General features: G+C 38.7%; 2 protein-coding genes across 3 annotated transcripts in view; both read left to right on the top strand.

Moving 5' to 3' along the window:
* On the top strand, positions 1 to 24607 carry LOC145459685 (uncharacterized). The gene is made up of 7 exons (XM_080338248.1): positions 1 to 278; positions 5995 to 6084; positions 7808 to 7951; positions 10674 to 10796; positions 24181 to 24276; positions 24456 to 24551; positions 24600 to 24607. Exons 1-7 carry the CDS (start codon positions 167 to 169, stop codon positions 24605 to 24607), a joined length of 669 nt encoding a protein of 222 aa, XP_080194374.1. The 5' UTR covers positions 1 to 166.
* Positions 1 to 24846, top strand: part of LOC145433173 (uncharacterized) — a 165919-nt gene that overhangs the window by 59610 nt on the left and 81463 nt on the right. The gene's annotated exons all lie outside the window — the stretch shown is intronic.

A 24846-nucleotide genomic window follows, 5' to 3' on the forward strand; every position in this document is an offset into this window, starting at 1 on the left:
GTTCAAACAAATCATAATGAACAATTATACCCTTCTTTTTCTTTTCAACGAACTAATAAAGGTAGGCACACCCCACCCTCTTCAAAAGACTCCAACCGCGTCGAAGGACTAATAAATACATAACTACGCCATAAGAACATTATAAAGATAGACGTGTGGTAAGGGAATGCAAAGCATGAAGTTGTTGATTTTGCTATCGATTATTTCCGGCTATTTCGTGCTTCCGTCAACTTCGCAAGCCACATGTACCGTATGCGATTGGGGGATAGCTGCGTTGAGTAAGTTGTATTTCGATTTGCATTATATTTACTCAATGTGCTTAGCAGTAAAAATCTTTTATATATATATTGAGAATTTTTCTCCATGATACAGTTATATGTATGCAAGATCCTGTGTATGAATCTCAAAGGCAAGTGATGCCAGCAGGAATCGTTCAATTCAGTTCTCTGAACGTTAGATAGACGTAATAGTGTTTTCATATTGTTTTAACCACGTTTTTATGTAATCAAAACGATTATCTCGTGAGAGTCAAAACAGATATACGGTGATAAGGGGTCATGAACTAATAATGGCATGGTCACATTGACGAGTATTGTGAACAAAATACATTCATTATTTTAGTAGATTTTCATTACAAAACCCAGGGATATCTAGATATCCCTGACAAAGCCATACAGGGCTGACTAAACTAAAATTGTAAGAACAATTTCAAGTCATCGGTGTCGGTGAATGCATCGTGTTTTTTATCCTTTAATTCTGTATATGACAGCGACACGATTTCAAAATTAATAATCACTTGGTTTTCGACAATTTGCAGTATTGTTGATCGGAGGATTTTGCTGAAGTATAGCAGTGGAATTGTTACATGATAAGGAATATGTTATATGCTATTAGTCCTGTAGAATTTGGTCTAAAAATGGGTCAACCTAGAAAAAATTCTTATAAAGACGTATTATATACTGTTGGAAAGATAATTTTAACAGCGTTTCAATGATAGGTTTTGTCACTTTTTTACCTTGGGGAAAAAGTTGTGACCAAAAACGTGCCAAGGGGTAAAAATTGAAATTAGGGAAAAAATTAACATAAAAATATGAACAAAAGGCTAAAAACTAATGAATTATCAACAGAAAAGCAGGATATAGATGCAAAAAGAATAAATGAAGACAAAAATAGAATTATATATATGTTTCAGGGAATAAGAGTGAGCAAGGGGGATGGGAGGGGGGGGGGGTGGCGCAAGTGGAGCTGTCGTTGTTCGTAATAACTTCATTATGTTATTGTTTACTTACTATGGTTTGTTCCATTTACCTTGCTTGTCTTTTTTTTAAATAGTGCTTAGTCAAAAAGAAACAGCAATTTGTGTTAAGTGTAGAAAAGGCTACTAACGGACCGGCGATTCGCTGTGTTATTTCGGAGCTTATTTCATAGTACCACACATCCTTTAGACTAGGGTTGCATTTAAAACAAAAATCAATTAAAAACAACCATGTTTAAAACAAGGCCCTAATTTAAAACATGTTTTTTATTGCTTTTTGTTTTTAAGCCACGACGTCACGAATATTCAATTGTGACTTCATAATGGATTGAAATTGACTATTGAAAATATAGGGTAAATATAGCCCCTTTGACAAAATATCTGTACTGCAACTGTTGAACCGACTATTTTGAGGGTTCCGACCATCTCATAACGATATGCGTCGGTAAATTGGGTGTTCATTGTCATTGTGCTCATACAACATGTTTTTGGTAAGTATTTACACCATTGTGGTATAATTTTACTAGTTGAAAAAATACAATTTTGTTTTTTTAATTAGGCTTTTGACTAAAATAGGTTTTAACAAAGTGTTTTAAAAACCGTTTGTTTTAAATGCAACCCTACTTTGGACACTATAATTGGTCATGCTTTGAGACTGGATTGTGAAACGCTGATCGCAACTTATCAGAAAAATTAAGAAAATGGCTATATTACGTACATCCACACATCATGCCGTAATTTATTAAGAAACCATGCGAGATCCAAGAAACGTTTGCGGTGGCTTTATCGAAAATTGGTATTTCTTAACTGGCAAATAATTTTACTCTGAGAAATGTTATTTGACCTGTGGGGTTCAGATTGCCACGGTCAAGGTTTTATCGCAGGCGACCTATTGGCACACTTTTCGGAGTACCATGCTGGCAAATATTTCGTATGTTTTCGTGCATCGCGGCGTGGTAATGGTCGATGCCGAAATGCCTATATGTATTTTCTATAAATCATGCTTTTTTCGTGGGGGAAGGGTACTCAATATTCAAAAATTTGGCAACATGAAATCGCGTCCAGCGCGAAAAAAATTGAAATGAGTTGCATAAATTGTCAATAAGTGATGTAGGCCTATAAATAATTTATGTTCATTCACCTACATAATTTCGGGCCCATTTCGAGCTTGGGACCCCAATTGGACGATTTGGGGTGCGGCAGTTACGGTCCTGGTTAGAGGTCAAAGTCCGGTCGCTGTTTTCTAGTCGTGATTTTACCATTGGAAAAATTTTGCGCTTCAATCCCATATATAGGGGAGATGTGGTACCGATGGATCAAAAATTGCAAAATGATCTCTGGCCCTCAAATCTTCAGCCGAGAATAGCGGATCTTTTGCTGTCTCAACACTTCGATACAAGCTCTACCTATCGCGGACATTTACATGAATATCCGCCTTTTCAAAAAATATTTAAACATTTAAAATTTGTTGCTCGAACGTGTTATCGGTCCCCACCCAGTGGGTCCAAAGGCACACGACCATGGGACCTATGAGACATACGCTCAAAAACTCAAATTTGTTAACGTGTTTTGTTGTGTACTATAAGCTAAGCTACAGCAAGCCAATGAAGAATGTTTCGTCGCGATCTTCAAGAATAAAATAGATTATATCAACTCAAATGTATGCATAAAATCATGTTTTGATTTGCGCCTAAACTTACAAAATTAATGCCACATACATATTACCCGCAAATCGACATTTTGACTTTCAAATACCTCGTAATAGCGATAAAACACCACAGGTACCTATGATATAAAGCCTATATATATGTAGGCGAGTTTCTGTTGCTAAGTAATTAGTTGGTCCATCTATTTTGCTTGATTTGGCTATGGAGCCATAGGCCCCCCACCCCATAAATATTGTAATTGACTTGAAAACAGTCCACTCGAGGATGGTATTGACTCAAAAAAGATGTGCCATTATATACCCTGATACAAGCCCTATACTTCACATCAAAAATTATGGCGGGTTTGTTAGTCTGAAAGGTGATATAGAAAAATGCAAATGTCGATCCAAATTTACTTTACACCCCCTAAAACGTAAATCATTCGTCACAGACCCCATAACTCACGCAGGTCGATTTTTTTTGCATGTGAGGAAAGATGCTGACAGCATGTAATTGTAGACAAATTCACGAAGTTTAATCATGGAATTATCATGGAGAATTTTTCAAGTATTTTCGGTCCCAGTGATCCATCGGTACCACATCTCCCCTACATATATATATATTAATTGCATGTGGTATATTCGGGGTCAAATCAAGGTTGTTATGACAGCCATCGGGGAAGGGCTCATACCGTGTGCTTCGAATCAGATGTACGCAATCCGAATTCCCATCTGTGATTGGCAATACGGGAAATTATTTGTATTGGGTTTTGTTTTAGTGCTTTGTTTGACTAGTAAATCAACTGGGAATGTCATGGAGATATCTGCCCACCTTGAATTTTACTGCCCCCAGTTATTAATTTTAACACGGGTGTATTCCAAACAAAGGTCCGCTCCGCAACGATGTTGGCTGTATATGATTTCATAAATGTAGTAGCCTTAACAGCCCCTAAAGCACGGTAACTGAATATATTTTCGAATATTCGACCAATGGGTATTGTGTCATTATAAACATTTTGCGTTAGCCGACAAGATACATGTTGCGATTTCGTATGTAGCCACCTCCGACTAAATGTCGAAAGTATGCGACCACCCTCCCCCGACCAAATATACCTACTTGGTTATTTCTGCCACTTGAAGTAGTTTCACGTGTCTTAGAAATTACTACTTATACTGTTAATTAAGTAGAACATATAGGAAGTTACTTGTACTACTTGAGTAGCAACGCCCCTCACTTCTACAAACTCTAGTTCAGTGGTTCTCAACCGGGGGTCAGGGTCCGCGAAGCCTCTAAATTTACAAAATAGTTGATTACCTAATTTATATTTTTCAAATTAGGAAAATCACGTGGCAGTTTTGCTTCATTACAGTAGAACTCACATCAACGGGATGGCCGTCTGTGATGGAATATCCTGCTGTGTGGACTCATTTTAGTTGCTAATTTGCCACTAGCCCACTGATACAAATATTTGGCTGTATAGAGGTGTTTTATTGGGCATTGCGTAAAAAATAAATGGTTGGATTAGTAAAGTTAATCACGCAGACTTCAAAATGTTCGCAAAAATCCGTTTTCTTCTGTGATACAGGCCTATAACCATTTTCCCTAATAACTTCAAGATGAGCTGCTAGATATAAATTAACAGGCTTGAAGTTGTTCAATAAAAAAGATTGTGTGTCAATTTTGGCGTCATCATTGTTGCGACCATACCCAAATGTGTCACCGGAAGCGTTATGCCTTATTATTACATTCGCCTCCACCTTTCTTTGTCTAAATGGATTTTCAGCACTCGTTGATATCAAATCGAAGGCGCAGATTTTAAAGGCACGACCACGTATTTCGAAAAAATGCAGTTGCAGCTTTGAAATATTAAAAGTCAACCCAATTTCTACATAAATAGAATGCTGTTATTTTCAAGAAAAGTAATTTTGTTGCTGTTTATTACTAGCCCACAGTTATCATTTGCACAAGACAGATGACGATTGTACAATAATTGAGCTAAATTTGAACTAAAACTTCGGGGGGGGGAGTCCGCGGGGTTCCGTGACGGTCCAAAAGGGGTTTGCGAATACAAAAAGGTTGAGAACCACTGCTCAAGTTCATAGTAAAATATTGCGGCAAATCAGAAACCGCCAAAAATGTCAAGCTTTTTGTAAATAGAACTGGCGTTTAATATTGCAAAACACAAACAAAAAGCCTCAATACCCATTTAAAAACATCTCGGCCTCTGTTCCAGTATGGTATTTGGTGTTTTTTTTTAATTTGTTGACCATTGTAATTTTACGGATCGAAAAGAGCTTCTGATTGAACGATGATGGATAATCACTGTATTTAAGTTCACCGAAAACTCACTCATTCTGTATTACAACAACCCAGGTTTCATGATAGATGATTTCAATGACAATATTTGATCTGTTGCTATTGTACGCTAACCCTGATGTCTCTAACGAAAGCTGAAATTTGATTAATCTATGAAAATGAGAAAATTTAATACGGAAAAAATCTGACGTGATTGAGACATTATTAGCATAGAATCGAATTCAGCAACCATAAATTAGCCTAAAATCAATCATTAAAATTTTTGACGCAATTTTTTTTCGAAATTTGTAAACCAGTGTTATCTCCGTCTCGGTCAACTTTTGCCCCCTTAACGTATGATAAATACCCCCTAATAAAGTTATGTTTCATTTTTTTGCTGTTCGATTGTTAGTTTGCTTTGCTGAGAGTCATATTTCAATTCATGGTGTTGTATTCTGTTACGAAGGTATCGTATTTTAGCTTATAATTGTATTTTAATATTAGGCAAAAAAGTGTTTTACCCCCTAGCACGTTTATCCCCATATCTTTTTTCCCCAAGGTAAAAAAAATGACAAAACCCATCATTGAAAAGCTGATAAAATTATCTTTCCAACAGTATATAATACGTCTTTATAAGAATTTTTTCTAGGTTGACCGGAAATTCTACAGGACTATATACCTTCTGACCACTTATACGCGAATTTAAAGTAGCCCATATGTTTTTAAAACCAGATAATGTCCTATACACAGTATCATTCCCAGAACTATATTTTCATCCTTTATTTTGCTATGTTGCAGATGATGGATCTACTGTATTGAAACGTTTCGAAGACGACGAAGCCAGTGCCAACATCACACGGGATATTATGATATCGTTTGGTTTAACCGGTAAGGTATCCACCCTTTACTCCCAGAAATCGGTGGACTTGAGCTATTTTTCGAATGGCGTAGCACTTCTAGGACAGTATAGATGGATAGGATAGATATTCATAAACAGATTTATAAGAAGCACTCGAATAGTACCAATTGATAATATCTAGTAACGATAACCAGTTTTTGTATATGAATAGATGCAAGAACTGGCCAAAAGGTGTTTGTAACATCAGAGTGTAAGCGCACACAGGACGGCATTTTTTATAATAATGGCGTGGCGTCACGAATATACATCATGACGTTTTGAAATATATGACCTCAAGTTGGGAATTTAGACCCTTAGTGGTCCTCGATATAGTTTTAGGGCAATGGTCGCGAACCTATGGCTCTTTGAGGTATAAAATATGGCTCTTTGACAAATTTTGTTCTCAATTTAGAAATATTGCTGAAATTTGTTGGTAAATTTTCATGACGGCCAGACTAATTATACTCGTGGCAGCATAAACAATAAATATGTCCTGAATGGTGAAGGCAGCAGAGTATCCAGCGTCAGGGGCTAATACCCCCTTCCAAAATGCCCTAATTTAAGTTGCTGTTTCCGCCGGTGACTTACACCACTCGGGCATTCGATTTACCCGCCTTAGCGCCTCGAAATCTTGGATTGTACGATACCTTGATTGATCAGAGAAAATAGCAGACATGGCGACGCTTCCAAGACAATGCAGTTTTCAAATACACATTGTCTTCCTGATCGACGCCGAGAAATAAACTGCCTTGGAAGTGACACTCACAATTACAAATTCAAATTCAAAACACCGCCACGGCTATCTATGTTCTTGTTTGGTAAGCTTCCTAGCACCGCCGTGAAAATGTAGGTGTGTAGCGCAACGTGAAGTTACGCCGAATGCTTCAGAAGTCGATCAATAGTTGGATTTTCGGAATCAGCGCGACAATTACATATGATTAATATCAGTGATTATAAATTCTAAGCTATTTACGATAAGTTGCGCTATCATAGGTGAGACTTGGCCCGTCTGTGCCTCATCTGTGCCTTACCTATCCTTTCGCACTTTATTTTCAATTCAATTCAATTTATTGCTAGTAGTGGTATTTTCGAACAATAAATATATAAGCTCGGCAATTTCGGGAATAAAAATCTTCAAAATCTAGCCATCCATAAACATCGATAGAACATATCATTGAAGGTTTCACAATTTTCCTTCACTCATCCCTGATGGCATGTGAAGCACCGCCTCACTTGCCTCCCCTAACCCACGTCACTGACCTATCACACCCTGCAATGTGAAAGGACTGCGTGTGACGGCTCCACCTATACGCATGATGGGCAGAGAAATATGGCGCACAATACGAGTCCCACATATTAGTGCTGTCGATACGCCAGGACTTTTCAATTGTGACGCAACATTTGATTGACATGTATGGCTCTTTGGAAGTTACAATTAAAAATATTGGGCCAATATGGCTCTTCGGTCGAAAAAGGTTCCCGACCCCGGCTTTATTGCCAAAGGGCATTACGTTGTCAAGAAACTTCAAAACCAAATTATTCTTTCAGAATAGCTTTAATAGAGTCATGCTTGATATGATATCCTTCCAGCCACAGGTACGCGCAATCGCCTATAAAACTGCAAGGGGTCCGCGATCAAATAAATTTAAGAATCCCTGTAGTATAGTGTTATGTTAAAACACTTTGTTAATCCGCAGTTTTTTTTTATACCAGCTGTGACGGCGGACGAAGCTTGCAATACTCACAACGCGTGCGGGGACAATTCAACTTGCACAAGTCGCACGACCAACTATTTCCTATGTGAATGCGATCGATCTTTCTCCCCAAACAGAACGAGCAACGAGTTCAATTGCGCGGGTATGTCAATAGAATTGAAGGTTCCCCCTAAAAATGAACAAGGAACTGTTACTTGATTTAAGGCTGAGGGCCTGAGACATATGTAGAGCAGGTTACTAATCAATTATTTCTTTGATGTAGACACTGACGAATGTGACTTGGCCATGCATAATTGCTCCAACAACGCAACATGCAACAACACAAGTCCTGGTTTCGATTGTACGTGTAACACTGGGTACACCGAGAATGGAATTTACTGCGAAGGTAAGCTGAGGTGACATGGGCCATATTTATTATGGCTTTCATGTTTATTAAATACACTTTATAGAATCCTCGTCTTTAGGGCACGTCAGGTGGGTCTTTGCTGATATAATAATTACCACAACAATACTAAAAATTACCCAAGTAAACTGGCATATGTAGAGTGAATGGTATTATTCCACAAAAAGCCGATGGGAGACTTTAATTCAATCTTCCCCAAACAGAACGAGCGTGAACTTTAATTGCGTGGGTATGTCAATAGAATTGGGGGTTCCCTCAGATGAACAAGGAACCGTTAATTGATTTGAGACTGAGGGCCTGAGACCTTTGTAGAGCAGGTTACTAATCAATTATTTCTGTGATGTAGACACTGACGAATGTAACTTGGCCACGCATAATTGCTCCAACAACGGCACATGCTACAACACAAGTCCTGGTTTCGATTGTACGTGTAACACTGGGTACACAGGGAACGGAACTTATTGCGAAGGTAAGCTGAGCAGAGCCGGACCATAATTTATCATGGTTTTAGTATCTATTACCTACAGTATACAACATCCTCGTATATAATGCAAGTCGGATGAGGATTTACTCATATAATATTATTTGTTGCAATAATACTTAAAATTACTTGTAAACTGGTACATGTGAATGCACCTATACATCATCTGGTAATATTCCACAAAATGCCGGTGGAAGATTGTAATTCCTGTTTGATTTTTGTCATATTCATCAAAAGTTAATATCAGATGAATATTTGTCAATTCTCAACGCATCGTTTAGGCAGGGCTGTGGAGTCAGTAGAATTACCACCGACTCCGGACATTTTTATTATATCAACTCCAGGTCCGACTCCGACTCCACACATTTTTAATATACCGACTCCCACTCCGACTCCAACTGCATTACCAATTTCCTTCGAAAATGATGTGCCACTGTGACGGTTAATGACCATCACCATATCATATAACCATTAACAAACGAAAACATACGAATAACCATGGCATGCAAATTGTTTAATTGTGGCACAGAATTATTCATTATGCAATTAACCTGGAAGAATGCCTTTCTAAGTATCCTTCCTTTTTATTTTATATGTTTTTAATCATAGACTCTCTGATACCTTGAATCATTCAATGATGACATAGATCCAATCCTGTAGCATTAAAATGTAGATATAACAATCGAAGTGTAGCTCTTGTGTATGAGTTAGCAACTAATGCGGAGATGTAGCTTTCTAATCTTCTAATTACACACTATACTGATTACAAGCACACACAATCTCACTACTAAACATTGGTCAGAAAGGAAATTTAGAATACAGTCTAATGGCTTATGTCTCTCCATGCACTTAGTCAAGTATTCAAGGTCTAGGACTTGCAGTCTTTCTCAATCATTTGTTCGACCCAAGCAGCTGAGTAACACTGCAAATATTTTTAGTTTTGTCAAGTGGGAAGCAGCGTTTGGTTCTATTTACATCAATTGAACAATTTTACAAAACCACACGATGCATTCAATCTGTCACAGTATCATGGTATAATTCCAAGTATTTAATCAATTTGTGACTGTATCGCGAAGATGCTTATTGCGATTTTCTTTCTTTGTGCCAGTAGTTTTCATCCGGGGTTCCGCGGTCCCCTGGGGGTCTGTGAAGCACTTCCAGGGGGTCCGCGAAGCCTCTAAATTTGTAAAATGAATGAAAACCTGATTATTATATTTTTTACTTATGAAAAGCATGAGCCAGTTTCGTTTCATAATAGCTAAATCATTGACATAGTCATCTGAGATGAAATATCCGACTGTGCAAACTCATTTTAATTGTCAAATTGCCAATAGCTTGCTGATGCAACATATTGCTGTTTAGAGTTGTTTTGTTGAGTTTTGTGAAAAAATGAAATGTTGGAGATCGAACAGGGTGACTTCGAAATGTTTGCAAAATATTTTGCGACTTGGAGTTGTTAGTCTCAGCAAATTCGTAAACTGTCGTTTGACATAGAAATTTCTGAATTTTTTTTCCTAATCCGTCCCAATGAAGGAATTGAATGCTCGCCTCGAAATCCATTTTCTCCTGTTATATAACCACTATATAACTTCAATATGAGATGAGACATAGAAATGAATATAGGCTGGGCGTGATATGTTCATTGAAATCTCACACCAAAAGCTGTCGTCGGAAGCGTTTCGCGTTAATATTACATTCGCCACCAATAAATCTTTGTGGAAATGAATTTTCGGCACTCATCAATATCAAATCGCTCAAATCAATATCAAATCAATTCAACTTGCACAAGTCGCACTACCAACTATTTCCTATGTGAATGCGATCTATCTTTCTCCCCAAAGAGAACGAGCAATTGCTCGGATATGTCAATGCAATTGAAGGCTCCCCCTTGAAATGAATAATGAACTGGTATTTGATTAAGGACTAAGGGCCTGCGTCCTATGTAAAGCAGGTTACTAATCAATTATATCTTTGATGTAGACACTGACGAATGTGACTTGACCACGCATAATTGCTCCAACAACGCAACATGCAACAACACAAGTCCGGGTTTCGATTGTACGTGTAACACTGGGTACACCGGGAATGGAACTTACTGCGAAGGTAAGCTGAGGTGACATGGGCCATAACTTATTATGGCTATCAAAGTACACTTTATAGAATCCTCGTCTTTAGGGCACGTCAGGTCAGTCTTTGCAGATATAATAATTACTACGATAATACCAAAAATTGCCCAAGTAAACTGGCACATGTAGAGTGAATGGGATTATTCCACAAAAAGCCGATGGAAGACGGAATTTCAATCTTCCCCAAACAGAACGAGCGTGAACTTCAATTGCGCGGGTATTTCAATAGAAGTGTAGGTTCCCCCTCGAAATGAACAAGGAACTGTTAATTTATTTGAGGCTGATAACCTGAGACCTTCGTGGAGCAGGTTACTAATCAATTATATCTGTGATGTAGACACTGACGAATGTGACTTGGCCACGCATAATTGCTCCAACAACGCCACATGCTACAACACAAGTCCTGGTTTCGATTGTACGTGTAACACTGGGTACACAGGGAATGGAACTTATTGCGAAGGTAAGCTGAGCAGTAGGGCTCTTCAAAAATTACATTTTTTCTCAAATTGTACTGGCTACTTGATAAAATTGTTAGGTTACCTAATTTAAGCCTACACACAAAATTTGGTTCAATTCCAGCCAGTAACCGCTTTGCTACAGGAGAAGTAAGTTTCTATTTATTATATAAAAATTAATAATAAAAAATTTGAAAATTTTCTATTCACCCCATAAAAGTGTTGGGCTGTCTATAGAAACGATGCTCACCAAATTTGGTTCAATTCCAACCAGTGGAAGCGGAGTTATTGCCGTCGAAAAATTTGGATTTGAATAAAATAGTATTTACGGTGAGCACAATTATAATAAATAAACACTTTTCAAATGTCGTAGAAGCCGCGATCCACATGAATTCAATATCGACATAAAATAGGCCACACAGTTGAACAGCGACGCCATCACGTCACCTATTCAGACCTAATGCATTGATATCTTGGTACATTTGGGGTACTGGGCTTATCGAACGCCTTGAAATCTTAATTAGTGATTGCTGCGTGAGTTGATTGATCAGAGAGAAGCAGACATGGCGGCGCCTGTATTAGGAATGGTGTGAACGTGAGGTTCACGTTCGCGTTCTGTGTGTGAACCTCGGAGATTTAGAGGTTCGCGTTCACAACAGAACCTTGGTAGGTTCTGCACTGTGAACGTTTTTGGTAAATTGTAATTTGCACTTCATTATAAGATCTTTGGTTGAAATTTATTGCATTTCAACTGCGGGTCACTCTATGCATGGCGCTGGCAGCATGAAAAATCAACACAAAACGAGCATGCACCCTGACAACCTTAACAGTTTTACCTGTACTTGCTCTTTTGTTACCAAAAGTTGCCGAAAGCTCGTGTAACTAATAAAGTTATATTCATACAAGTGGACGTCAAATAGAGTGTGAAAGCTATCAAGGTATTACGTTTATATATCGTCTACCATTGGCGCAACAAAGTATTCAAAAATTTCTCGAAATATCCAGCTTTCCGTTTGTGAATATTTAGTGACTCTCTGCTGTGAGCTTGACCAGCAATCACATAACATCACGAGCGATATACGTAGTCAGCGAATGATGCTTATTCAACCAATCAATGACATTGAAATCGTTTTTTGATGTAAAAAATCGATCGGGCGTACGGGGTCAATCTCGACTTCATATCTTACTGTATCAATAAAACCAAATCCGTGCGATTAAGGTGCTGGCTACTGCTATATAACTTGTTGTTTATTATATCGGTAGCGAGTATAGAACCCCGTTTTACACTCTGCTCAATATCAATGTAGCAATACTCAGATTCCGGACACATTGTCTGGTCTGGCTAAGACCGTTAAGGCGTAAGCTTATATTCCCTGTAAGTCCTCGTCGAAATTGTTGGCAAAGCGATGGAATGTAGTGATTTTTGGAGATCATTATATCCTTTGATAACCGCGGTTGATACATTTAGCGACGTTTAAAACGCCAATATGTACTTCAGCAATGCTACATTATGTGGCCCGAGTCTTCGCTGGGTATCGTGTACATTAATATAGGCTATCACGTCATTGAAAGATAGGGATGGAATTAGCAACATGACGTCACGAGGTTCACGTTCGTGTTCACACAGAACCTTTCAAAAAGGTTCGCGTTCACACGAACCCGAACCTTTCAGAGGTTCACACCATCCCTAGCCTGTATGACAATGCTGTTCTCAAATTCACCTTGTCTTCGTCATTACCGGCGAGAAATGGCTTTGAAGTGACGTTGCTGTCGTTAAATACATTCATTAAATACGATTTACACCTTGTATATGTGGCTAAATGGGCGAATTCATCGATTCAGCAATCCGGCCCGCCAAGTACATAATTTTCCTATATCGGGCCCGCCGGCTGGAGAAGTTGCCCGCCCCTGCTATACAGCGTCCTCGTATATAATGCAAGTCTGATGAGGATTTACTCATATAATATTATTTATTGTAATAATACTTAGAATTACTTGTAAACTGGTACATGTGAATGCGCCTATTCATCATCTGGTAATATTCCACAAAATGCCGGTGGAAGATTGTAATTCCTGTTTGATTTTTGTCATATTCATCAAAAGTTAATATCAGATGAATATTTGTCAATTCTCAACGCATCGTTTAGGCAGGGCTGTGGGGTCGGTAGAATTTACCACCGACTCCGGACATCTTCATTATATCAACTGCAGGTCCGACTCCGACTCCACACATTTAATATACCGACTCCGACTCCGATTGCATTACCAATTTCCTTCGAAAATGATGTGCCACAGTGACGATTAATGACCATCCCCATATCATATAACCATTAAACATACGCAAACATACGATTAACCATGGCATGCAAAATTGTTTCATTGGGGCACAGAATTATTCATTATGCAATTAACCTGGAAGAATGCCTTTCTAAATATCCTTCCTTTTTATTTTATATGTTTTTATACCATAGACTCTCTGATACCTTAATAAGTTTGAATCATTCAATGATGACATAGATCCAATCCTGTATCATTAAAATGTAGATAAAACAATCGAAGTGTAGCTCTTGTGTATGAGTCAGCAACTAATACAGAGATGTAGCTTACTAATTTTCTCATTACACACTATACTGATTACAATCACACACAATCTCATTACTAGAAAACATAGGTCAAAAACGAAATTTAGAAAACAGTCAAATAGCTTAAGTCCCTTCATGCACTTAGTCAAGTATTCAAGGTATAGGACTTGCACTCTTTCTCAATCATTTGTTCGACCTAAGCAGCTGAGCTACACTGCAAATATTTTTAATTTTGTCAAGTGGGAAGCAGCGTTTGGTTCTATTTACATCAATTGAACAATTTTGCAAAATCACACGATGTATTCAATCTGTCACAGTATCATGGTATAATTCCAAATATTTAATCAATTTGTGACTGCATCGCGAGGATGCTTATTGCGATTTTCTTCCTTTGTGTCAGTGGTTCTCAACCGGGGTTCCGCGGACCCTGGGGTCCGTGAAGCATTTCTAGGGGGTCCGCGAAGCCTCTAAATTTGTAAAATGAATGACAACCTGATTATTATATTTTTTTAAAAATATGTTTGTCAAATTGCCAATAGCTTGCTGATGCAACATGTTGCTGTTTAGAGTTGTTTTGTTGGGTTTTGTGAAAAAAACGAAATGTTGGAGATCGAACAGGGTGACTTCGAAATGTTTGCAAAACATTTTGCGATGTGGAGTTGTCAGTCTCAGCAAATTAGTCAACTGTCGTTTGAAATAGAAATTTCTGAATTTTTTTCCGAATCCGTTCCAATGAAGGAATTGAATGCTCGCCTCGAAATCCATTTTCTCCTGTTATAAAGTCACTATATAACTTCAATATGAGATGAGAGATAGAAATGAATATAGGCTGGACGTGATATGTTCATTGAAATCTCACACCAAAAGCTGTCGTCGGAAGCGTTTCGCGTTAATATTACATTCGCCACCAATATATCTTTGTGGAAATGAATTTTCGGCACTCATCAATATCAAATCGATCAAATCAATATCAAATCAATTCAACTTGCACAAGTCGCACTACCAACTATTTCCTATGTGAATGCGATCTATCTTTCTCCCCAAAGAGAACGAGCAATGAGTTCAATTGCTCGGGTATGTCAATAGAATTGAAGGTTCCCCCTCGAAATGAATAAGGAACTGGTATATGATTTAAGACTGAGGGCCTGCGACCTATGTAAAGCAGGTTACTAATCAATTATATCTTTGATGTAGACACTGACGAATGTGACTTGGCCACGCATAATTGCTCCAACAACGCAACATGCAACAACACAAGTCCGGGTTTCGATTGTACGTGTAACACTGGGTACACCGGGGATGGAACTTACTGCGAAGGTAAGCCGTGGTGACATGGGCCATATTTATTATAGAATCCTTGTCTTTAGGACACGTCAGGTGAGTCCTTGCTGACATAATAATTACTACAATAATACTAAAAATTACCCAAGTAAACTGGCAAATGTAGAGTGAATGGTAATATTCCACAAAAAGCCGATGGAAGACTGTAATTCAATCTTCCCCAAACAGAACGATCGTGAAGTTCAATTGCGCGGGTATGTCATTGGAATTGTAGGTTCCCCCTCAAAATTAACAAGGAAGTGTTAATTGATTTCAGGCTGAGGGCCTGAAACCTTCATAGAGCAGGTTACTAATCAATTATATCTGTGATGTATACTCGACACCATATAGGACACTATGCTAGTACAGCAAAGCCCGAAAGATTAGATCTAAATAGAGGATACAATAATAAATCCCCGGTTAACAAATATCGATGTCGCAGTCTTAATTAGAATGCGTATTTACTGACGCCTCCCCAGTTACACCGATAAGTTGAATTGGTGATTCCGATGTCATTTCTGTAATCGCTATTGTTTGATATGAAGACTAGGCCAATAGTTTTGAGCAAACACTAGACTTGGTTATTTACATAATAATGTATATACAGAAGATCGATTCTTTTTCAAGAAACTTCAAGGTAACGTCCGGTGTTTCACTGAACTCCGTTGATAGGATTTCGATGTCATAAATGTAGACGGCATTGTTTGATTCAAATATATCGAGCTTTCTCAAGCAACTCGTATATTTACTTTGAGGTCTTGATTGGCCTCATATTCTTATCTCATCACAGCCTTGTTAAAGATGCTTGAGATATCGTATATTTCGTCTCCATGCACACCATGAAAGTTGTGAAGCTCGATACAAAATGCTATTAAGCATCAAGTACTCAGCGATACAATTAGGGTTGCATATAAAACAAAATTTATTTCAAAGCAAACTTGTTTAAACATGGACCTTGTTTAAAACATTCATTTTATTGTTTTTTCTTTCTTTTCACCATTACGCCACGAATATGCAATTATGACATCAAAACGGATTATCATTTTTCTATGGCTCCTTATGAATTACAAATGAAAATACAGGGAAATATCAGACAAATTTGACTATGACATCAAACCGATTTTTGCAATAGGCCCATAGCTGGGGTGTGCACATCATTAATGATTAAACCATGTTGTCGTATAGTATAATCAATACACTCGACTTGGGATTGCACAAATACATAATACCTACAGAATATCGATTATTTGTCATGAAATACGGCGAATATTACATCCGTTAAACCAGGGCTCGGCAACCATTTATTGATCTGCGGAGTGGTTTCAAAATGAATTTTCATGGCGGACCGGTCTTCAAAAAACAATAACAATTGACACTGAAAAAATTGATTGCAGCTCATAGACTTATGATGTAACTATAAGGTATGTGCCGTAAGGCAGTAACATACATGTTTTCATTAAAGGGAGTTACTGGATTTCTTGTTAATGTTCATCACTAACCTTGACTGTTATGAAAAACTATATGAACTTTTCGCTGACCGGTATGGAAATCAGAATGGAACCATATTTTGAGAACAATTGGTGGTGTAATGTAAAGTAAATTGACCAGATTTAATCTGTTCACCCCTTACGGACTGGGTTGAGTCCACGTCGTTGTTTAGTTATGATTGACTGAGTGTTTCAACATTTTCGCCCTCTATCTGCACATTAGTGCAATCGCCCTGTGGTATTTTCAGACCCTGTCTCTCCAAACCGTCCCGAGGGGCATATGGTTCACTTTGAGTAGCATCGGATTAGACTTTGATGTCTACTCTATAATTGATGGAAAGGGTCCAATTTTATGAATTTTTAAAATGAGATATAAATTTCAGAAATATTTGGTGGACCGACAGTAAAGTAGCGACGGACCGCCGGTTGAGAAAAACTGAGTTAAATTAAAAGCAGTAGAAGAGACAGACCGCTCGGAATTACCGACGGAATGCGTACCCTATCGCACATGCCATGATGCGTCAAAACTGGATGTTGGGGCGGCGGCTCGAAAGCTCGTGTACAATATAAATTATAATTAGAAAGTAGAATAATATGTACTATGTTGAGAGCTACCAGGTTCTTATCTGATTTCAAACTATATCTATTTACGAGAATGTCTCAGCACAATGATTCGCGTATACTCTAATTTGCATCGAGTATAAATTTTAATGATTCGAGTCGCTAGAGTTAATTTATCGACGACAGATTTTATCTTCCACCGTGGAAGGCTGTGAACCCCAATTGGTCGTATCATAGCATACGAATCCCATAGACAATAGGCATAGTACAAAGCTCCGCACGTTTGTGGAACAGACTTGTATAAACTACTGGATTTTCAAAAAGCGCAACGAGAACTAGAATTAGAACTACCCGATTTTCAAAATCCGCAACTAGAACTAGAACTAACCAATTTTAAAAACCCGCAACTAGAATAAGAACTACAACTACTCAATTTTCAAAATCAGCAACTAGAACTTGAGGTAGAACTACCGTTAGTTACATGACCACCAACTAACTAAATGGGTAGTTTGTACAAGTCTGCCCGACTAGCCTTACTGGTAGTCATGCAGATTACAACACATATGCTATGCACAGTGCACACATGTGGTAGACTTTTTGTTTTGTGACTAACTGAAAATTAGGGTTTCCCGAAGGCTTGTAGATTAGCCTAGGGCAGACCTGAGCACTTTACGGCCAGCGAGCTAAATAATAGAAGAAAAATAATATCTGTCCTAAAAGACCCTACTTCATGTTGATTCACCTTCGAGCTTTTTTCATTTTGAAAACTTTTGTTTCACTTTTTGCAAGAAACATGGTTATAATAATGCGCAACAAATCATTTAGCGTGTCATGAAAAATCATCTTGCATGCCACTGTTGGCACCGTGCCAGGGGTAGCCGATCCTTGGCGTAATGATGGATTAATTTAAGTCGGGATTTTGACACAAGCACACAGTCATTCGACTGAGGCTGCAAGAAGACGAATTCGGAAAACCTGGCAGCGTAATTACCAAAACAATAGGACGATTTTACCAAGCTACACGCTACTCGGGATAGCGACCAAGCTGTATCATCCCATACATTTTGGTGTCTTAATAGAAGGACGAGTCTAGGGGTTGGTGTTATTAAAAAGAGTTAACAACGTTTCTTGTTTACTATTGTTCTGAATAATTACGTGGGATGAATACTAATTTTGTACTTTAACTCCAACTTCTTGGTTGCCCAATAGTTACACATCCACCCAGAAGCTTGTGTTAACCACGTAATTCAATGCTTTCTATTTATAAATTATTAGAAATTAATACACCGCAGAATACAGTGCAAACTTTTGAATTAGCTCGCCAACGTATTTCCTGCCTGTCATTCTCAGAAAAATAGTTGTCCATCTGTGACTTAGGGGTTCCCAAGTCATTAAAGGTTGAGAACCGTACAGAACTGGATTTCATTCTCCTAGTCAACACATTAATTTTTATTTTATCGGGAATATCAGACATTGAATCGACATTTCAAAAAAAAACGGGGTTTCGAGTTTGAAACGGTAGAGGTTCTGACCCAGTGGCGGCTCGTCCTATAGGGCAACTGGGGCATTGCCCCACCTAAAATTCTGTTCAATAACAATTTAACCATTTATAGACGCACAGCAATCAGTATATACCGAGATCACGGCGAAACCCGCATTATTCTTGTGCTTTCGCTAACAAATGCCCATACATAGCGAAGTCTCTGCGAAAATCGAATTCTCTTCTGTGTTTTCGCTTTGTGAATGCCTAGCCGGGGCTTGCCCCGGTAGCGCTCATAACAAGCTTTCACTATCTATTCTCTCAAAGCCGCTCACAATAAAGAAACGGTGATTTACTCTCTCCTATTCGTAAAATGGCCGAGCAAGTGGGGCAACTATGCCTGTCGCCCTTAAGGTGTGATGTAACAATCGTATCTATATCTGAACTCGGTTACCGTGATATGCGTTGACTCGACCTTTGCTGGTATATGTCGATTTTGACGGTGTTTCGCACCATGATAATTCTTGAAACTTGGTACGATATGTCGTGAAGGTAGTATTTAGCACTGCTCCAAGTTTCAGGCTTGCTACTCAAAGATAAGGGTGGTAATTTCGTTTCCGAAGTTCAGTGTGTGCTGATCTATCATGTACATTGTACAGCAAACAGATTTTACTCAAAAGCCGGTATTGGTCTCCATTGATTTTGACGATGTTCCATACCGAGATCGGTCATGATATTTGGCACAGTAAGTCTTAATGTTAGTATCGACCGCTGTAATAAGTTTTAAGTTTGTCACTGAACTATGTGGGTGGTAATTAGGGCTGGGCACAATGATTCGAGTACTCGAATCTGAATCGAGTATTAATTTTGATGATTCGAGTCGAGTAGTAAAAGACGATTTTTTCGAGTATTGAAATTATACGTCTTTCACCACTGAAAGGTAATTTATCAACGAGAATGATTTATAGATCTGATACTATTTTCCACCAAGCCTTGAAACCTTGATTGGTAGTATCGTAGCATACGAAACATATGGTACAAAGCTACGAAGGTTAGTGGACGTATCACATTTCTGAAGTCATGATTATCCCACAATTGTCACTAAGCGGAATGAAATCGGTATGGTCGAAAAAATACCCAAGTATATCTTTTATGAGATGGATAACTGGAATTATATTCTTTCTGGTGGCATAAACGGTACATTTTTGAACTTTGACGTATTACATTCTGTAATGACGTCATAAGGAGTGATACTCGATTACTCGACTCGACTCGAAGTATATTTCGTGATTCAGAATCGAATCACTCAGTTACTCGATTTTGCCCAGCCCTAGTGGTAATTTCGTTTCCAAAGTCGAGTGAGAGCTGACTCTTCATTTATCGCTAACAAATTTACGCAAAAGCCGTTATTGGTCTCTATTGATTTTAACGATGTTCCATACCTAGATCTGTCATGAGCTTTTGCACGGTATGTATTGATTTTAGTATCGAACGCGGTGCCAAGTCTTAAAGTTGACGCTCAATGATTGAGGCAGTTATTTCGTTTTCGAGGTCGAGTATGGTAGAGATGCGCGCTGATCTGATACTTAGCCTACCTACATCATTGCGGATCTCACGGAAAAGCCGGTGTCTGTCTGTGCTAATCTAGTCTGCGTTCCATAACGAGATCGGTGATGATATTTCCAATGGTATATCTCGATGATCGCATGAAACAGCTAACTAAGATTCTCGGTTTGCATTCAAATATTCACATAATTTTATGTTCGCCAATGTGCATTTCACTGTGAAATTGTGGCCTTCAAACCATTTGCTTACAATCCCCTGTCAAATGCGATAGCTATTTCATTTTCGATGTCGGCTAACAGCTGATCATTCGATCAGCCTATTCCTCGATCTATTTTACTCAAAGTTCGGTGTTCGTCTGTTTGTATTGATTTTGACAGTGTACCATGCCGGAATGGGTTATGAGATTGCGAATGCTACTTCTCGATGATTTCATGTAACAGTATGCTAAGTTTACGGCTTTCATTCATGTATTTATTGATTAATATATTTTCCAACGGCGATTTGGCAGCAGACAGTAAGCCGTATGTGTTGCGTCACAATCTCCAGTTTCAAGGCCAAAATGTACTATGTTGTTCCGAGACCGAAGTTCCGAGGCTGCTGTCCTTAGTTCTTCAAAGACCATTCAAATTGATGTTCTGGATTCAATATGACAGGCCCAATCTATGAGATAACAATTGCGTGTGTGTCCGAAGTCGTTGACCTTTGCAGTTAGGCTTACGCAATCTCTCGAGTTCTAGTCATTGGAATTAGTCTGGTCAAGTCAAGTGCGAACATGAATCGTATTGAATCTTTGCTCCGTACGTAGGCTAGTTTACGCAGTTGCCTTTAGAGCGAAAATTAAAGGTCTAGAAGACTACTCCTTGTCGCTTCGACATATTCCTGTCTTTTCATTGTATCGCATTTTTGTGGTGTATTGAACTGATAAAATTGCTAATAAACCAATGATGATGATGATAGAAATTGTCCAGTCCATTGATCCAATCGTACGCCGGGTACCTCCGCTTTGGTTGCCTATCACCTGGTCGTAACTCGTAACCACCAGCTCAGTGGTCGTAACACACCAGGATCGTGTACGAAACACTTTCGGACGGCCTATCGATTTGCGTAATCTCTAACTCTACCATGAAATCATAACGCATGCCACTAAGGATGACCTGATAATTGATTCGTGGCATAGGGACGATTCTTAGTTCACGTACATTATGTAAAATAATCCTTTGATTAAAAAAAAATGAATAAAACATTTGTTACCACACTTCAAGTCACGGCTCACCGGCAAACCTCTCGCGGCACCTACGTTAAAATCACTGTTGTCGGGAAATTCATGTGACCATCATATTAAAGTTACTTTTTTACGTTGGAAAACGCCATTGTGACGTCATGTTGATAAAAGTCGCTCGCAGCCCTTGCCCCACCACCCGATATTGTCACGAGCCGCCACTGTTCTGACCCCAAAAAGCCACCCGCAGGCTACGTCACTGTTAGCAATCATGGCTCTGAGCAAGCAATGACTGCACAAACATCATTCAACAGAACACCGGCATTTCATTTCGCCCAAAACGACGACACGTGTATTCTAGTTGTTCGGCAACTAATAATTTCTCAAATGTGCAACTAGAACTAGAACTACTGAATTTTCAAAATCTGCAACTACAACTAGAACTAGAACCACTCAATTTTCAAAATCCGCAACTAGAACTAGAACTATAACTATTCAATTCTCAAAGTCAGCAACTAGAATTAGAACTAGAACTACTCAAAAACCGTTAGTTATAGTTGACTATCAACTAAATAAATGGTTAGTTTGTACAATTCTGTTGTGGAAATGACATATCTGTAAGGTTGTGATCAATCCACGGCATTGTCACAAAGTTGAATGAAACAGTTTTGGTCGAAGAAATAACCAAATAATATTTAACTTGATGCAGGACAGGCATTATATTCTCTGCGGTCGCACAACCGGTACATGTTTGACATTTTCACGTCATTTGTATTAATAAGTGGTACTCGAATACTCATTCTGACTCGAAGCCCACTTCTCGATTCAGAATCTAATAACTCCCGTACTCGATATTGCCCGGCCCTGATAATGAGTAGGTATTTGATGGCAATGCTATCGGCTGCGTCCGATCTGGACTGTAAATGAGTGATAAGTGGCGGAAATTATCACTATTCTCACTTTCCACCACAGATAGTGCTGAGACTGCCACAAAGATATCGAATACTTATAATCATTCCACAATATTTCGTAATTCTGCCGCTTCTACTGCGAGACCATTACGTATGTTTCACTGTGACTCCTACACTAAGAATTTTATTCATAATTGCTAGTTACCTGTATAGTTCACCGATCCATCCTTTACGAAATGCTTTGCCCCATACATAGGCTATATACGCCATTATTTAGTGTGGGACGTCCATCCAATAAGTTGTGGAAATTGTTACGATCCTCACTTTCAGCCACGGATAGTTCTGAGACTGCCACAAAAACATCGGATACTTATGATTAGGGATGGTGTGAACCTCTGAAAGGTTCAGGTTCGTGTGAACGCGAACCTTTTTGAAAGGTTCTGTGTGAACACGAACGTGAACTTCATGACGTCACGTGACGTCATATTGCTAATTCCAACTCTATCCTTCAATGAAATGATAGCCTATATTAATGTACACGATACCTGGTGACGACTCAGGCAACATAACATCATAATGCTGAAGTATATATTGACGTTTTAAACGTCGCCAAATATATCAACTGGGGCAATCAAATGATATAATAATAGCATAAAATCAATATCTTCCAACAATTTCGACGAGGGCTTACCAGGGAATCTAAGGAAAGGAAAGTGAATTTTTGTCTTTGATGTTTTTGCAGCATATACACCGAATCATGATATACATACACACGATCTGCGCATATGCATACCATGATCACATGATGTGCATATGCCGCCGGGCAAGGAAGATGCAGATATAGCCTTGTAGCAGTGTTGGGATGGCTCGAGTCATGACTTGACTCCAATCAGACTCGAATCACCTTTTTCGTATGACAGACCGGAAAATGTATTCGGCATCCGAGTATTGCTACATTTATATTGATCATAGGGTGAACCGGGTAGCTATGCTTGCTACTGATATTACCCCATTTACAAGATATAGAGCAATAGCCAACACCTCAATTGCACCGATTTGGTTTTAATGGTTTTACATGAAGTCAAGATTGACCCCGTGCGCCTGCGAGATTTTTTACATCAGAAAACGATATCAATCTCATTGATTGGTCGACTAAGCATCATTCGCTGACTACATAGCTTATTTCTCTCGTGATGTTTTGTGATTGCGGGTCAAGCTCGCAGCAGAGAGTCACTAGATATTTACAAACGGAATGCTGGATCTTTCGAGCAAACTTTTGCAACAAAGCAAGTAAAACTTTTGAGATTGTCAAGGTGCATGCTCGTTTAGTGTTGACTATTTTATGCTGCCAGCGCCATGCATGGAGTGGCCTGCGGTTGAAATGCAATAAATTTGAACCAACGATGTTATAATGAAGTGAAAATTGTTATATATGAAAAAGGTTCACAGTGCAGAACCTACCAAGGTTCTGTTGTGAACGCGAACCTCTAAATTTCCGAGGTTCACACACAGAACGCGAACGTGAACCTCGCGTTCACACCATCCCTACTTATGATCCTTCCACAACATTCCTTAGTTCTGCCGCTTCTACTGCGACACCTACAGGTATGTTCCACTGAGAGTACACTAAGATTTTTTTAATAATTGTTAATTACCTGTCTAGTTCACCATTGCATCTTTTACGAAATGCGTTGTCCCATACATATATAGCATGCGCCACTCTTTGGTGATGGACGTCCATCCCATAAGTTGCGGAAATTTTTACTGTCCTCACTTTCAGCCGCAGATAGTTCGGAGACTGCCACAAAAACATCGAATACTTATGATCCTTCCACAACATTCCGTAGTTCTGCCGCTTCTACTGAGACACCCACAGGTATTTTCTACTGCGACTACGCTATAATTTTTATTCATAATAGCTAATTACATGTCTAGTTCACCAATAGGTCTTTACCTAAATGTTTTACAACACCCAATAAATTGGATATACGCCAATATTTGGTGAGGTGTCTCCATTCAATAAATGGAGGAAATTATTACTATTCTCACTTTCAGCCACAGACAGTGCCGTGACTGCCACAAAAACATCGAATAATTATGATACTTCCACAACATTCCGTAGTTTTACCGCTTCTACTGCGACACCAACAGGTATATGTTCCAATGTGACAACTTTATAATTTTATTCGTAATTGACAGTTACGTGATGCTTAGTTCACCGATGCTTACTTAGTTCACCGATGGGTTTTTGCGATTTTTTTTGCAACACCCCATAGTCTACATATATATGCCACTATTCAGTGAGGGGTCCCCAATGTCCGTCAAATAAGTGGCGGAAATTATTACTGTTCTCACTTTTCTGCCATAGATAGGTCAGACACTGAGGTTGCTACTAAAACATCGAATACTTATGATTCTTCCTCATCATTCCGTAGTTCTGCCGCTT

The sequence above is a fragment of the Botryllus schlosseri genome, chromosome 2, assembly GCF_051294905.1.
Source record: "Botryllus schlosseri isolate E-star chromosome 2, Bs_hap1, whole genome shotgun sequence".
Taxonomy (NCBI): domain Eukaryota; kingdom Metazoa; phylum Chordata; class Ascidiacea; order Stolidobranchia; family Styelidae; genus Botryllus; species Botryllus schlosseri.